The sequence below is a fragment of the Telopea speciosissima genome, chromosome 8 (genome assembly GCF_018873765.1).
Source record: "Telopea speciosissima isolate NSW1024214 ecotype Mountain lineage chromosome 8, Tspe_v1, whole genome shotgun sequence".
NCBI lineage: Eukaryota > Viridiplantae > Streptophyta > Magnoliopsida > Proteales > Proteaceae > Telopea > Telopea speciosissima.
This window is the reverse complement of record NC_057923.1, coordinates 10,582,907-10,599,115: the sequence shown is the minus strand read 5'-3', so window position 1 is coordinate 10,599,115 and position 16,209 is coordinate 10,582,907. Positions and strand designations below refer to the sequence as shown.

At 37.9% G+C, this 16,209-nt stretch overlaps 1 protein-coding gene across 2 annotated transcripts; it reads right to left on the bottom strand.

Moving 5' to 3' along the window:
• Positions 1-329: 329 nt before the first annotated feature.
• On the bottom strand, positions 330-8,956 carry LOC122670868 (ubiquitin-conjugating enzyme E2-23 kDa-like). Of its 2 annotated transcripts, none has more exons than XM_043867884.1 (8): positions 8,944-8,956; positions 4,309-4,419; positions 4,098-4,175; positions 3,569-3,648; positions 1,795-1,921; positions 1,413-1,465; positions 781-909; positions 330-648 (listed from the first exon to the last, which is right to left on the bottom strand). In XM_043867884.1, the coding sequence occupies exons 3-8, from the start codon at positions 4,139-4,141 to the stop codon at positions 518-520; spliced, it is 564 nt and encodes a 187-aa protein (XP_043723819.1). In that variant the 5' UTR covers positions 4,142-4,175; positions 4,309-4,419; positions 8,944-8,956; the 3' UTR covers positions 330-517. The 2 variants fall into 2 exon arrangements, with proteins under 2 accessions (XP_043723819.1, XP_043723820.1); XM_043867885.1 differs by having other exon boundaries at positions 1,795-1,909.
• Between the last annotated feature and the right edge of the window lie 7,253 nt (positions 8,957-16,209).

The following is a 16,209-nucleotide window of genomic DNA, read 5'->3' as shown; positions in this document are numbered from 1 at the left end:
CACTTGAAAGATGCGACATCCAACGTTGCCGAGCTTGAGAAGAAAGAAGAAAAAAAAATAAACTAGGTCAATCAAACTCGCACTGTTGGATGAAGCAACGTGTTGAGTTCTCAGACCTAAACTGCAAGACACAACAAGATGAAGGAATTGCAGAGGATTTTATTCCGCCTTTCAATTGGGCTTCAACAGGAACCCCAATCCTAATTAGATGTTGCGATTTATAGTACATCTTATTAGATATTGCGATTTATAATTATAGAACAAAATTGCAACAAGAAGAAATTAAACATAAATATTTTTCATGTAATTTGTTTAACCAATGTTTTATCTGTTTTTCCATTTCTATGATGATCCCTCGGGCCAGCATATAGTTGGATTCAGTATACGTGCAAGTTAACAAGCACGCACTCTAACTAGCTACTTATATTTATAGACAACTGATTATAGTTACACAAATGATCAGTAAACATGAAGTGAAGGAATTCACATTGAAGATGACATGGCCCCCAAAAGTTGCTTACGGGTCTGGGTGTCCTGCAACTTCATCATCACTTGTTGTGCTCTGTCCATCACTGATGTCGTCGTCACTACTCTCTTCAGCTTGAGGGTTGGTAATGTTCTCTCTTTTTGCATATCGCTCACAGTACTCTGTTGTTAACAAGTTATATCAGCGAAAAAACAAAAAAGAAGCATTTCTCAGACATGAAAACCATTTGCTTTTAAGTCCAGTCTTAATGACAAGATGGGAGGCCAATATAAAACTTGTGAGATGTTTTTTACCTTTCACCTTTTTTTCATATTGTTTTTGGTCCTCCATCATCAGTGATGCTGCATCACCATTTAATGGGTCTGAAGGATTTGGGTAAAGCAAGAGTTGTGGAAGAAACACCTCAAAGACATTCAGCAGATCTGCAACAACAGCAGACAAAAAATTCAAACTGAAAGACCAGGGCATAAATCTCATAGGGTTGTTATTGATTTTTTTAAAATTTTTTTATTATTTATTGTCATTGTTGTTATAGAAGCATAGAACAATATGTAAAGGGTCCTGATATTCACCATGTAAGTAACCTCTGGCACTCATATCAAATTCAATTTAATAGGCCTTCAATATTTATACTTACATAAGCTCAACTCAAATAAAGATTTAAATGGGGTTGGCTACAGATCCGTCTCGCAATTTAACTCTATTCAACAGTTTGCACTTAGATGCTGGACAATAATGCCCAGTGAAAAACAAGGGAATTCACCAACCTTCGCTCCCCCTCCCCCCCCCCCCCCCCCTTTTCTTTTGTGTGGGGGGGGGGGGGGGGAGTTATGAAGGAGACACGCATGCATTTCGAAGTGCACATCTGTCAACGGAATTTCATTAATTCACCATGGATGGTTAAAAAGAAAAAAGGCAATTATACCAAACATTGGGCTCCAAGATTGGTTGATTACATCCAAGCATACAGAACCAGACCTGAAGTTCAAAATAAGAGAGGTCAGCATCAAACGATTAATTATAGAAGCACCTGGACTAATGATGAAAAGATAATACTGGAGAATTCATGAAGAAATATCAGTAGAGAAAAATAACAAGAGCACCATAAAAACGTAGATATTGTAACATCTTCTTTGCTGACAGCAAAAATTAAGGAATTGCCAGAATACTGTTATCTTGTCTACAAAAAGTTCTAGAAAGACCAATGGTACCACTAACAAATAATTTAAATAAGAAGACTCCATTGGGAGTTGTATAATATAACCCACTGAAATAACAAGAGTATTTGAGCGTGCAGGTGAACTTACAGCTCATCAACATTTGGGTGGAATATTTTGTTCAGAAATCCAATAGAAGGAGACTTGTAGGGGTAAGCATCTGGCAACTCAACACGAACTTTCCACACGCCACCTTCATAAAGGCCTGTATGTAACCCAGTCAGATGGTAACATTAGCAGAGAAAATCTTGAGATGAAAATATGGAAAGCCAAAAAGCTAAGCAACCTTGAAATATGAAAGCATGGTTTAAAAGCTTGAAATGCATTTGCAGGAGACTGATTCTTCAGCATTATTTTGTCAGTAGATCTGAGGATCAACTAAACTCCACCAAATACTGGATTCTAAGTGGTTTTGTGGCTTCATAACAATTCAGCCTCATGCTAGAAAATTGGTTTTGTTTCTTTCCTTCCCAGGTAGAAAACATGAGAACTCAGCCTCAGCAGATGAAATTTATAAAGATCCCAATGTGCATGAAGAAGAAAGACGATACCTGATTCTTTTCCAATAATGTTCAAATTAATTAGTTAAATCTGATCAAAAATAGGTTTTCATACAACCAATAATAATCATATATTTATGTATAAATTTTTTACTTTGTCAGGGAAAACTCAGACCATGATGCACCATAGCAGTTATCAAATGAGGTATGCCATTTACCACTTGTTCAATGTGTAAGGACCAAACAAAATCGCTAGGCAAGAGAAAGAAAAAAAAAACATGGTTTGGCAAAACAATAAAGAAGGTAACAAGATGCAAGCAAACCAACGCCGTTACATAAATAAACCAAAAACATCTCATGAACTGTTAATCAGAAACCCCATTTCCATATCCATATCTCAACCTTTTTATGAACTAAAATTTTTTTTCTTAAGAAAACTAAAATTCCGAGCAAATTAGTTTCATAGAGCAAACCAAGAAGAGTAAGTAGCATTCTTACACGGAAAGTAATACTGATTTAACCTAAAACCCCAAACTAATAAAATTTCTAAAACTCCTTCTAGAAGTAATAAGACAGAATGTAGTAGAAAGGTAAATGATTGAGATAACTCATGTACATTTTCATGAGTAACTGAATCTTCTTAATAGGGATGACAGAATATACAGCCAAGTGCACCAGAACTACACAAAAAATGCCTCAAACCAAGTTGCTCAATGAAGAAAGAGCCCAAAAAGTAACACAAACTCTTTCTAAAGAACAGGGTAAAGGCTAATAAACATATCCTCCCTTTCAGCCCCATACTCCCGGCTATCTGCCTCAAAACAATTTTCTCAAGGACGAAAGAGCCCAAAATTAAGGAAAACCCATCCCAAAGAGCAGGGTAAAGACTAATATGTATATCTTCGCTATTCAGCTCCATTCCTCCTGGCTATCTCATCCTATAGCAGAGGTAACTAAATTTGGTTCTCCACCAGAACAAGTTTCAACATCTTCTCTGAATGAATATTTGCTCTGATAAAGATAGGTTGAATTCCCTGGAAATTATAAAAGCAACACCAAACCCAACAAGGTTTGACTAACCAATTCAAAACTTGACTCACATTCAGAAGGGGAGTATCAGCATTTGGGGGACCTTGATTATTGTGGCTTTAATTAAGAAAATTAATAGATTTTTTCCCCCTTTTTGAGAGAAGTATAAGATTGATAAGCTATATCCAACCCACCAATCAACCTTAGAAAATGTTTTCTTCTAATTCCAAAGTAGCAAGTTATCAACAACAAGAGCACATCCAGCAGGACAATCTGCAATATTGAGGTCATATTCCATAGAATCAATTACACAAGAAAAGGAAGAAATAATATACTTTCTTTTGGGCCATGAAATTCAACATTGAATTCATTAATTCCATCATTGATCGTCTCCACAGAGTAGTCACTCATCATCCTGTAGAACACAACAGCATCATATATTAGCCCAAAAATACAATGTTCAATGTGACAGGACAATCTACCCAAGGCATCCTTACGGGACTGAATTTGAGGTGTTACTCTAATACAATAAACAAACATAAATTCTATAAAATTCATTTGAAACCACTTGGTTGAAAATTGACTCCCTGACGTAGTGGTGCTTGGAAAAGCTGAAAGTATCTACGGACATATGATGCACTTGATTGGTATCATTTCTCTAGAGTGATTCTAGGGAAATTTTAGCGGACTCTGATTTGTTAGCAAAACTTTGATTCTTTGGAGTCCTCTGTTTTGTTTTTTTAGAGTAATCACTTCGTTATTTTTTGGCAGGTCATTTATGATAAGTACTCATTCACTGCAAGAATCTCTTAAAGAATAAAAAGTTAATTAAAAAAGAATATGAAAATGATCATGAAAACTTACAGCTTCATGACATCCATATCTCTCCTCTTGCTTGGAGAAGACATTTTGCTCCTTATATATAATGAATCAGTTCAAGATCTGTTGCGTGCCCATCAGCATATCAATTTTGTCACAACATTCCATTTGCAATATATTCAATTTAAGTTCAGATACAAAATAGCTCAAATAGGGGGGGGGGGGGGGGATAACATAGAGGGTGAACGTACCATACCTTTAAACAGATCAATTAAAGGTACAAAATTCACAAGAGGAAATAAGGCAGACTTAGTGTCAGAATATCAAATCTTCTAATGCCCAAAACTAGGAAGGAAATGAATAGGAACTGCAAGAACCAAGACCAAGAATTAGTGGATATAAGACAATTCACAGCAAGACTTAGAAAAACAAACAAAGCATAAGATAAGAATAAACTTCAAAAAAATCTCTCTCAATATCTAGGTCATTTGGCAACCCCGAAAAGAAAAACCCCTCTAGTTCAATTTTATAGGAGTAGAGCGGATTTGCCAAAATTTGGAAAACCCACAAAAAATCTGTTGATGCATTCTAAGTCAAGAACATCCACAGAAAAATCTGCTGATGCATTGAAGTAATCTCCCCCCTCCCCCATCACGACAAAAGAAATGAAAAACACTAACCCATGTTCAGAGATTGGACTAAATATCAAAATTCAAATGTAACGTCAGTCGTCAAGTATTATAAGATGTGCCAGTGAGTATTCCATTGTCTGAGCCATTTACAATCTGGCTCCATGTGGAGATGCATAGACCATGTCACAAAACTCTTACAGAGCCACATGAAGATAATTCCTGACATTTACAAAATAAGTGGTGGCAAGTTTTAAAGTTTCGGTATCGGTTAGCGTATCAGAAGGGTGGTTTTAAGAGACGTATCGTATCGTATCATACGCTATAGATACGCATGGAAATGGTCAAGATGCACATAGAAATATACTTTCAGAACAATAAAAAATATAAATAAACAATATAAATAAGCAATATATAACATGTATCATGCATAAACATTAAAATGGAGAACAACATATAGCGATACAAGAGACTTTCATCGATTTGAGTACAAATACTTGCAAAGGATCAAGTTTGATGCATCAACTAACTTAGTTTTACCTAAATCTATGATTTATAGCAAAAAATAGGATTAAAAACCACGATTTAAACACAAAGATCAAGTTTTATTGAAACCTACCTTTTTTTGTGAAATCTCCTTTTTTCTATGGAATCTCCTTCAATTTCTGATCTTTTAAAAACAAAATCATAGTCTAATAGTCACATGGGCCTTTAATGGTCATACCAATGTGTATCGTTTGGTCTCAACCGTATTGGACGATACATACCGATACGTATCGATACTCTCACAGAACTCTTTAAACTACATACCGATACTACATAACGATACGTATCGATACTCTCACAGAAACCTTTAAACTACGTATTGTAAGTTTCGGTACATATTGGTACATATCATATTGTATCAGTCCGTATCGGCCGATACAATACGATACCAATCGAGACATACTATTCTTTTTTTTTAAAAAAAAAAGCTACGTATCAGTACCGACCGATACCCATACTTTAAACTATGAATGGTGAGAAAGAAAAAAAGGGTATACCATTTGGCTCTACGATACTTCCACAACACTAGGCAGATGGTCATATATGAAAATTCAACAAAGCATGAACAATCAAATAGAGTATAAGTTTTACAGAGCTCACACTATGATGTAGATCAAAGCATGAAGAAGAAGAGGACCAGAACAGAATTCAGGAGGAATTACTGTTCATGAGTACTGTTCACGAGAATGGTGGTACTGTTCAAATGACCAGTGGTGTGGGCCCATACGGACAGCTTGTGTGTAGGTTTTGTTAGAGTATTTGTTACTTGCGGTAGAAGACTCTTAAAAGATCTTGTGGGACCCAAGAACACCTTGTGTGGAGGAGAATGGAAGCTGTTGTTGAGATCTTTTAGATCATTATCTACTTTCTATTTTGATTACCACCTATTTACTTGTAATTAGTAATCACTAGTTAGTTCGGAAGTTTCTAATTTCAGTTTTAGTTTTAGAAAGTAGGAGTTTCTATTTTGTAAAAGGGGGGATTTGATTTGGATTGGCAACCTTCCTATGGCCTATGCATGGAGAGTTTAATTGTAATTGATTTAAAGGGAGACATCCCCCTTTTGTTTTTGAGTTTAAGAAAGAAAAAAAAAAGAAGCTTTGCTTTAACCTGTGCGATGCAACTGTCTGTGAGATGCAGAACCCTAATGGGAGGCCTGCTCATCCTTTTCCTATCTTATCTTCTTTTATTTTGTTCTGTTCTGTTCTGTGGTATTCCAGCATATTTCCTTTCAATATCAAGGTTAACATCCAGGTAATATGGCACTGTTATATATTTTATCTAACTAATTGATTCTGCTCTTCAATGTCCTAATTAATTCTGATGTTTCCAACCTGGTTTGGTGCTTGCGATAGGCTATATTACAGCATCATGTTCTGAACTTTAGTCTTTGATTTCAGAATATCCAAACCTTGGTTTGTTCTGAATTTTTTATATGTTATTCTTACCCTTTCTTGTTACCTTAGATCCAAGTTTGAGCCTCAGCAGACTGCTGGATCAAAAGCTACATTAGCTTCTTCATTACTTTCTAATTCTGTTACTGTCTGTCTGCATCTCTCAATCCAACCAGTGGATGAATCCAATATTTTAGGCACATATTCAACACTTAAGGACCTTCCTTCGACTTTAGTATCAGTCCCATCCATCAGGTAGATTAGGAGACACTGTTGTTCCTATATTCTGCCCGTATGTTCTTTGCATTAGTTCATTGCGATCCTGAATTTCTGTAGGAGTGTTAGTGTTGTTCTCTTGCAGCCTAGCCCTCTTACATTATTTGGTATCAGAGCGGACTCCTCGCCTTCAAGATTTCAAATAATGTAAGAGGGGTAGGCTGCAAGACTTCAAATACTTCGAAGTAAGAGGGCTAGGCTGCAACACATAGAATTTATCATTCTACCAGAATACTTCGAAGAATGGACTCCTCACCTTCAAGACTTCATGTACCAAGGGGAAAGGGATATGACTATGGCCAGATTCTCCTAATGTACTGAGTTTCTAATCTTGGACCTTACTATTTTGGAGTTCATCTCATATCTTGTGATCTAGCCATCAACCTTGGCTGAAATTTTGAAGAGTGCATCCATCCAAGGTCTTTAACATTTTGACTGGTAGGATCTTCCTATCTGAGTGTGTTAGCTACTAACTCTGTAACTCATTAAATTTTCTGGGTTTTTTAAGAGTCCCTGTTCTGCTGACAGTTGAGACTGTTATACTGTTTTGTTATACTGTGACAGAATATTATCATTAGTTCATTGTTACACTGCCTTGTGTATTCTAGACCATATCGATAGCCTATTGTTTCAGTGAGTTCTATTATCTTGCTGCTGGAACCAAGTGTTAAAGCCTACTGTTTTGTCAGTCTATGATCCTACTGTAGGTTAGGACATCATTGACCTAGTCCTACATTACACTGTCACAAAGCTAGAAAGAGGCAAAACATAGATAAGTTCTTGTATCACCACCAAAACAGCAGGAATGGTCAGGAGTTGGGAGTCTCACCAAACACTTCCAAGTGAAGTTCATGTGAGTAAGCGTATTGGTGACAGGACTTATGTAATTCACATGTAAGTTTAAATATGGCCCCTTTTCCTAGAGCTATTTTGTGTTTAAGTTTTCACTTTAAGTGGCTATGTGCTTCTACAATTGTGCCTGGATAAGGCAAATAACAACTCATTGCCATTTATGTAGGATTTCCTCCCCATTGTTTCCACCAAAGAGTGATAAAGACATCAAGACAATCATTTAGTTACCCCAGAAATGCGACAGATAGGGAATGCCATTCAAGGAGTAAGGTTCTTCGAATCCAAATTTCACCTAAGGTCTAATAAATTTATAGAAGCGGCACAAAAGCATGCCTCCATCAAGAAGAACCAAACAGTATAAGGGGAGAGTAGGGTATAATTGTTCATACAGGCCATGTAACAATTGCTCACTGGCCGTGTAATGATTCAAAGATTCTTCCCAAGTCCCAACCATACACAAATGGATTAGCAGCTCTTCATAACTTCATGTTGGGAGTTATAGAGTTATAATCCCACATCGATTGTCAAGGACCATAGATGTACCTCCGTATACCTGTTGGTCCCTCCATCCAACAGTTCGAGCTTTTGGGTTGGAATCTAACATGGTACCAGAACCATCTCTCGGTTTTCATTCCTTCATCTAACATGGTATTAGAGCCATCTCGCGGAGAGTTCTAGTTTTAGGTTGGAATCTAGCACTTTTAAGAACAAGAACATTAAACAAATCTGTGTCAACAAGGCTAGAAACGTCAATAGAAAGCAAATCTAGAAGTTAAATCTTACAGATGAAGTGATCACTAGAAGTGTATATTACATTCATCCAAGCAAAGAAAAAACAAACAGAGTAGGGGGAACAATATTATATTCCATCAAATTCCTCATAGAAACCGATCAATCGCCAAAATAACTAATTCAAAGGGTCAAAATGAGAGTAAAATCACCATACTTGCGTCGACCCATATGTCAGCATTTGCTTCAAGTAAAACGCTTAAGTTTTAAAGTCAATCGCTATTAACAATCACCAAAAAAACTATCGAACACAGCGTACAAGAAGCTCAAACAAAACACAACTCATCATTCAATGAAATAACCCAAATTGAAGCCAAAACAAGAGAAGAATAGCAGATCTAAAGAAATCACAAAAACATTAACGAAAATTATCAAACATTGCTGGTCGGGTATAGAGAGACTCACCAAAACTGTAGAAGCATACTCGAAATTCCTACCACACAGATTCCGATAAGCAAAGATCGGAGATTGATTGCTGCTAGCTCTTCTACGGTGAAAATATACCTTTCTTTGTTGATCAAAAGGCGCTCCAAATCTCCAATCCACATGAAAGTTATGAAACAGAAAACAGAGAGAGGGGAGGGAGAGTGCGAACAGATACATATCGATAGAATGTCGACACAATTAGATCCACGTGCATAAATAACAAAAAGATAAAGAGAGTGGTTCGCGTGTCATGCAGGCTGCAGGCATCGTTACGAACTATGAAGGATGTACGAAAAAGCTGCTCCCCCTTCATCGCCTCTTTCTGCCTTTCTAGCCAATACGGAAACGATTCCACTTTAACGAGACTGGTGAGTACCAGGGTTTTAGTAATCGGGATTGGTATCGGTACGTATCGGTCATATTTTCTTACATAAACTTGATTTTTTTAAAATATTTTTATCATTATTCGTACCAATATGGAATCGGCCAAAAATCAGAATTAGTATAGGACGATCCGATACTGATTCCTCAAACTATGCTGGTGACCAGTCCAGTGAATGATATTGTTCTGGTGGATCGTTCTGATTAGAAAAATTAGCAGTTATTAAAGGTGTCAATTTGCAACAAAACCAAAATCAAACCGAAACTGATCGTTTAAAACGAATTAAAACGAGAAAAATTGATTATGTTTTGATTTTGGGGGATGAAATCCAATTCAGTTTGGTTTCGACTTTAAAGGTATCACTGTTGGTTTGAATGGAATGAAAATGAATCGAATAAAATCGAATAAAACTGAACAGAAACGAATGCAAACTGAATAAGATCGAATAAGTTGAATAGGAAATTTTCAAAACTATAGAATCGGACCGAATACATGAAAATCAAATGCCCAAACCGAATCGATTTGAGTTTGAGTTTGCTTTTTAAAATCTATTTGGTTCGGTTTGTACATATTGTTTCCTAAACCGAACCAATTGACACACTTATTGAATAATTGTGCAATAGGATCCATTCACCTAGGGTGCAAGTTTGGCCCCACGAGTCTGAGCCCGTAGTAACCATGATGGGACCTGGGATAAGTCCGCAGTGAATTCAAACTAGATTCATTTGTACATAAGTATATGAAGGGATTTTCTTATTGAGGTTTCAAATAATTTGTAAATTTACCTTTTTGCTCTTTTAGTATAACATTTTTTTTAATAATAAAGATAAATCCTGTCATTTCACATGTATACTTGAAAAGAATAAAGTTTTCATACACTTTGGGTGAAGGAAATCAATGGCCATCATTGATCATAAATGTATAGCATCCCCAATGTTGCACAATACCCTCTCAACACCATTTGAAGGCCTAGATCATCGGTCAAGGGATTCTTTAATATGTGCAAACACAATGACAATTTTTGATAATGAGATAACAGCAAGTCACTATCAAATTATTTTCAAACTCTATTTTACTCATGGCTTAAAGAACTTTTAGGAATATGACAGGGGACATTAGGAGAAGGTTGCAAGTTCTAAATACACCTACAAAAGGTGTTGTTTAAACACTCATATATAACATATGAAGAAAACTTCCTTGCATGGGACACAAGGGACACGCCCAGACACATTGGGTGCGAAAATGACCACCCCGCCCCCATGAATGGCCGAATTTCTACCCCCCAATGTGCCATCGCGTGTGCTCTCATTAGCTGTCATGCACACGTGGCCCCTACACTCCCATGTAGAGAACGGTTCCCCATAACATATAATTACACTACATTAGTATATATATATATATAAATGGGGGAGGCTTTCCTTTAAAGGCAGTGTAAGAAGGAATTTGCATGGGGTTGGAAAATGTTATCATCCATATGGGGTCCACATGGACCAATATGTTTTTGTTTTTTTTTTGTAACGATGGATGAATATGTCTAGGATAGAAGAGAGAGTATTAGTGTGGGCTCCACTGATTACTATGTGAGAATGGTATAAATGAATCTACAAAAGGGCAACATAATAATCTTTTTCCCTTAATATATAATAGGGGGAGGGATTCATGAACCGGAGATTCATCCCATCGACTTTGTTTTATAGGGGGCAGGGGTGTTTTGGTTATTTCAAATGGGCATTTATGCCCATCTCATTGTATTTAATGCAGGGGCCATGCACATGCTTGGTTACACATGAAGCTTTTTGCCTATATAATATATAGGGATAAAGTTCTCTGCACTAGGGGCATAGGGTGCACCCAGACACATGGGGTGGGTGAAAGGACCGGTCCGCCCCCTGGATGACCCAAACCCTGCCTATGCCCCACCCCATGTGTCTGGGCGCAGTCTACGTCCAGATGCGCTCCTGGACAGAGAACGTGCACCCTAATATATAATTGGACAAAGGTGGACACGCGCCGCACGCCGCTCACATTCCCACAAGTTATTGACATGCACCAATAGGGAGCATAGAAGGATTGGGCAAGGGCGTCATTTCACAAGGGGTTGGGAGAGGGACAAGACACATGGCTAGCAGCCAGGGGCGTGCCCAGCTTTTTTTCCTATATATTTATACATAATTATATCATATGTAAGGGATTAGGGATTGCGGAGTTGAGCTTGGGCTTAGATATCCCACCCCGACCTCGGGTTAGGTTGGGCTTGGACTGAGTTATCCCTCCTCTATTATTTACCCAGGCTTCGGACAGGCAATACAAAAGCACTAGTTTAGTTAAGTGAAGCAGTTTTCTGTCCGGGAATGTGGCCTACATCAGCACTCCCATGTGTCTATCTCTCTCCTCCTTAAAACAAGGGGGCAAAGTTGTCTTTTCATATGAAGAGGAATGAGATAGACTCATGGGAGTGTTGGTGTAGGCCACACTCCTGGACAAAGTTCTTTTTCCCTTTAGTTAATTAGGCATTGGACTAGCATTTTTTTTATGGACAGTTTGTTTACAAGTTACAAGTGTTCTTTTTCATAAAAAATTTAAAAAGAAAAAAAATATCAACTACACACTGTCTACTATTCCACTGGAATGTTCTATCTCTTCCATTACCATGTGAGTGTCTCTATGTAACAAATTGTGAGAGATCTCCTCATTGAGTCAACCCAAAATTGACTTGCTAAAATGAGACAGTTCTGGGAGCTGATTTTGAGATCGATTATTAAATTGGGCGAGAGTTTTGAGACAACTTTCTCAATGGGTCCAGATCTAAAAAAACAATAAGGAATTGACTGGATTTGGAACCACTATACCACTTGACGCATTTAAGATGTATATTTACTTGTTTAGAATTAATTAATATTTAATTAAATTTTCTTATTGGCACCTTTAAGGTGTCAAATAATTTGTAAACGCACTTTCTTGCCCTTTCATTATAATTCATTCTTTTGCATTGACGGTAGATTTTGTCATTTCACATGTATACTAAAAAACTGTGTAAGACAAAATAAATACTTTTGATAATTACATAATGATATGTCACTTTCAAATTATTTTTGAAATCCAATTTTTACTCTTGACTCAAAGAATTTTTTAGAATATGACAAGGACCAATTAAAAGGTGTCTAGTTCAAAATACACCTATAGAGGTGTCATTTAAACAGTCTCATACTTTATAGTTAGAACTTATATAAGGGTTATATTGTAAGTACAAAGAAAATTAAGGGTATCTATAAAAAAAACACTTATATTTTAGTGTTTGAGATTTTGAGCCATTAAGGAATCGAAACTTGAACTAGGAAATGTTGTAATTACAAAGAAACACTTCTATTTAAGTGTTGGGGAGGGTTTTAATTAGGGATGTAAATGGACCGGATTCGGCTCGGATATGGATCGGATTCGAATATTTCCTGTCCGAATATGGATACCTTTATACGGATTTGGATGAATTCAGATGGTGATCAAATTTGGATTTTCAACCATCTGTTTGCATTTCTGCCTTGTGTAACCCGGACCTTCTTCCTCCTAGCGGATACAATAATCCATATCTCTTAGGTCAAGATTCTCTTTTCCTCATATTCTAGAACATTTTGAATCTTCAAAAACCCTCAAGATCATTATTTGCTTAATTTTTTTATTATTAAGTATTCGGATTTTTTTTGGATGGATTTTTATTGGGGTATTCGGGTTTTTTTTCTCGGATATCTCTAAATGAATACAGATGTCCCTACATGTATATGGATGCGAATCGAATTCAGATTTTCGATTATCCATTTAAATCCCTAATTTTAATGCACAACCGCATAATGCAATATGGGTTACGAGGTGTCAAATAGAGAGAGGTGGTTAGTCATTTTGACCCTCTCTTGTGTCGTGTACAGAAACTTAAGGAATAAGTGTTTAAGAGTTTGAGCCAGGGTATATTATAATTGCAAAGAAACTCTTATATATATTTAAGTGTTTGAGAATTTGACTTCTCTAAAAGCGTTAAGGAACCAAAACTAAACTATCCCGTTATTAATGGGACTGTTTAGTATACAGGATAATTTTGGGATTGGCTCCCCTTAGATTGGAATCAGTAAGAAATCGTGTCAATTTCATAATACCGTCCCATTTGACACACTAACTGAATGAAGATCCTGTTATTGGTGAAGCCTGATTTGATCCAGAAAGTGTGATTGAGACTTTCGAAGGACCGTTTCGGCCTCGAAATGATCTTGAAATGCCAAAAAATGGTGGGACTCCACGCCATAGGCTGGAGTTGTGTCGAACTCATCAAGTTCTTCGAAATGAGTATCTTTTGAGTCATGTGTTATGTTTTGGTCTAGCCCAGGTTTTTGGGCATTTTTGGACTAAGGGCATTTGTATAATTTTTAGGTTAGGGTTTTTTTATATATTGTTCTTATCTCTTTGAGATAGGTGTATGAGGGTTTTGTAACATTTCAGAGAAATAGTGAAACTTGTTCTTCTGCTTGGCCGTGGACATAGTTTCCATATTGGAGGTGAACCACGTAAATCTCTGTATTGTGCATTATGTGTTTTTTCTTTATTTTCGTTTTTCTTCTGCAAATCGCCATTCTGGACATTGTTTTCATAACAGATCCCACTCCTCACCCCCTCCCCTACCCCCAAAAAACTATTTTTACAGGGAGAGGTTCCTCACTCTATCAACGTGGGAGACGAATCTTACCAAAAGGGGTCTTTAGTTGATGCACTTCTTTGAGTGGCAAAGAATTTTAGATTAAAAGCATTGTGGTAAGCAGACCTTACTATAAAGATACCAGTCTTAGTGAAAGCTCACCACCAGCCCGGGTTTCGGTTCCTAGAACTAAGGGGTATGGACAGAATATTTTTCACTTCAATAGATGAAAAACATGAGTGAACTAGGGAAAAGTCCCACACATGTATGCCTCAGTGAATAAGGTCCGCCATCAATTGAGGTCCTAAATCAAAAGGCAGTCTCAGTGCTACCCTTGGGTAAGGCTGGGACCCAAGCATCATAATAGATGTCAATAAGATGTCCATCCCCCACCTTACTCCACAGGCACAGGCCCATAAGATGTACACGAGCCTTGATGAGGCTTTGCCAAGCCCAAGAACTGTTAGGCCTCATGGTCAGGGCTTCCAAAAAAGGATCTGGTTCCTCTCCAGTGCAGGGGCAGATGGAGACAAGTGGAAGAGGTGTCGATTGAACGGCACCCTTGGGCATGGTGCACATCACATGGACATGCACACAGAATGGACATGCGATAAGCATCATTCCTAGCTCGGGGGTGCCATTCGATTGGCACCCCATCCACGTGTTTTCATCTGCCCCGATTGTCCAGCTCGGGGGTGTGCTAGAGAGGAGCCCAATCCTCCAAAAAGTCAGTGTTAGGGAAGTAGAGACTTAATTTTAAAAACACGGACCCAAAGTGCATCACTCTGATGAAGAACACACCAACAATGGTGAGCCGAAAAAGCTTAATTGAAACATTCCAAGTCCTTGAAGCCCATTCCGCTCAAACTCTTACTAGCGCAAAGCTTATCCCATTTGCAGAAATGTTCCTACTGCCCCAATCATAGGAGCGGACTTGGAATCCTTAAGGATATTTTGGAAAATATTAAAACCTAAAAGGGCATTTATGAACCGAAAGAGGAAGGGAATTATTCCAAATTTTTCCATCCCATTTACCCCCAAAAAACACTATTGTTGGAATCGTCTTTCCACCAAAACTGCCGCAACAGCTTGTCAAGTTGATGACACATATTAAGAGGAAGGTGAAACATTGGCATTGTAATAACTAGAATAGATGATAGAACCGATTTAATGAGAACCTCTTTACCAACTACAGAGAGGAGGTTTCCTTCCAACCAGAGAGTTTAGATTGGACTCACTCCATAGTACATTGGAAAGCAATACTTTTAAATCGCCCAAAGGCCATAGGGAGCCTGAGATATTTCCCAAGGTCATCAACTAAACTGACGGTCGGCTCCCTCTATTGCCGAGCTGCCAGTGCTGCATCGTGCACCCCAGCACAGAAAAATGGCAAAAAGACCACCCTATCCCTATCCGAATAGAGGGTAAGGCGATCTTTTCCACCTGTGTGTGCGGCACCCAGACATAAGGGCAGCTCGGAAGTAGAGGATCCGCTGGGAGACTCTAGGTCCAACTCTATTAGCTTGAAGGCTAGGGAGGATGTGGGTCTCTGCATGTGTGATGTGATATACTGATATGTAAGGATTTCTTGGCATATTAGGAAAAGGTAGAGGAGAACAGCCTTGGCGGAGGCCGCGGTTAGGGCTAATGGCTCCATTATTGGATGCATCAACCCTAATAAGCAAGAAGGGCAATGCCGCAATGGGTCGTTCAGAACTTTAAATTTCATCAAAGAAATAATCAGTTTTGACGATGTGACAGCCTCATGGAAACTACATCCGCATCTATTGCTCTCTCCATCCACCAATTAATCTTGTGGATAGTACCGTGAAAGAGCAACTTTGTATGTGATTTGAACGCCCCCACCCGATTGCACGTATCTGTGCATGATTGGGTAACATTCTTTCTTCTTTAAAGGGAAGAAAACGCCATCCAATCGCGCAGCATATCAGAAAAAATTTTGCTGCTACACTTGTAGCAGGTACATTCTTGCTACAAGACTGGCACTGGCAGACAAGGAAATGGAAAAATTCACTCCCTTCTTTAGATTCATAAATACTCTCTTAGGTTTTTGTATTGTCTAAACTATCTTTAAGATCTCATTTTCTTGCACGCAGCAGCAAAATTTCGTCCGCACACATCCTTTGGATTGACTAGGTATCACATATGGGTAGCCAAAAAGGAAGAA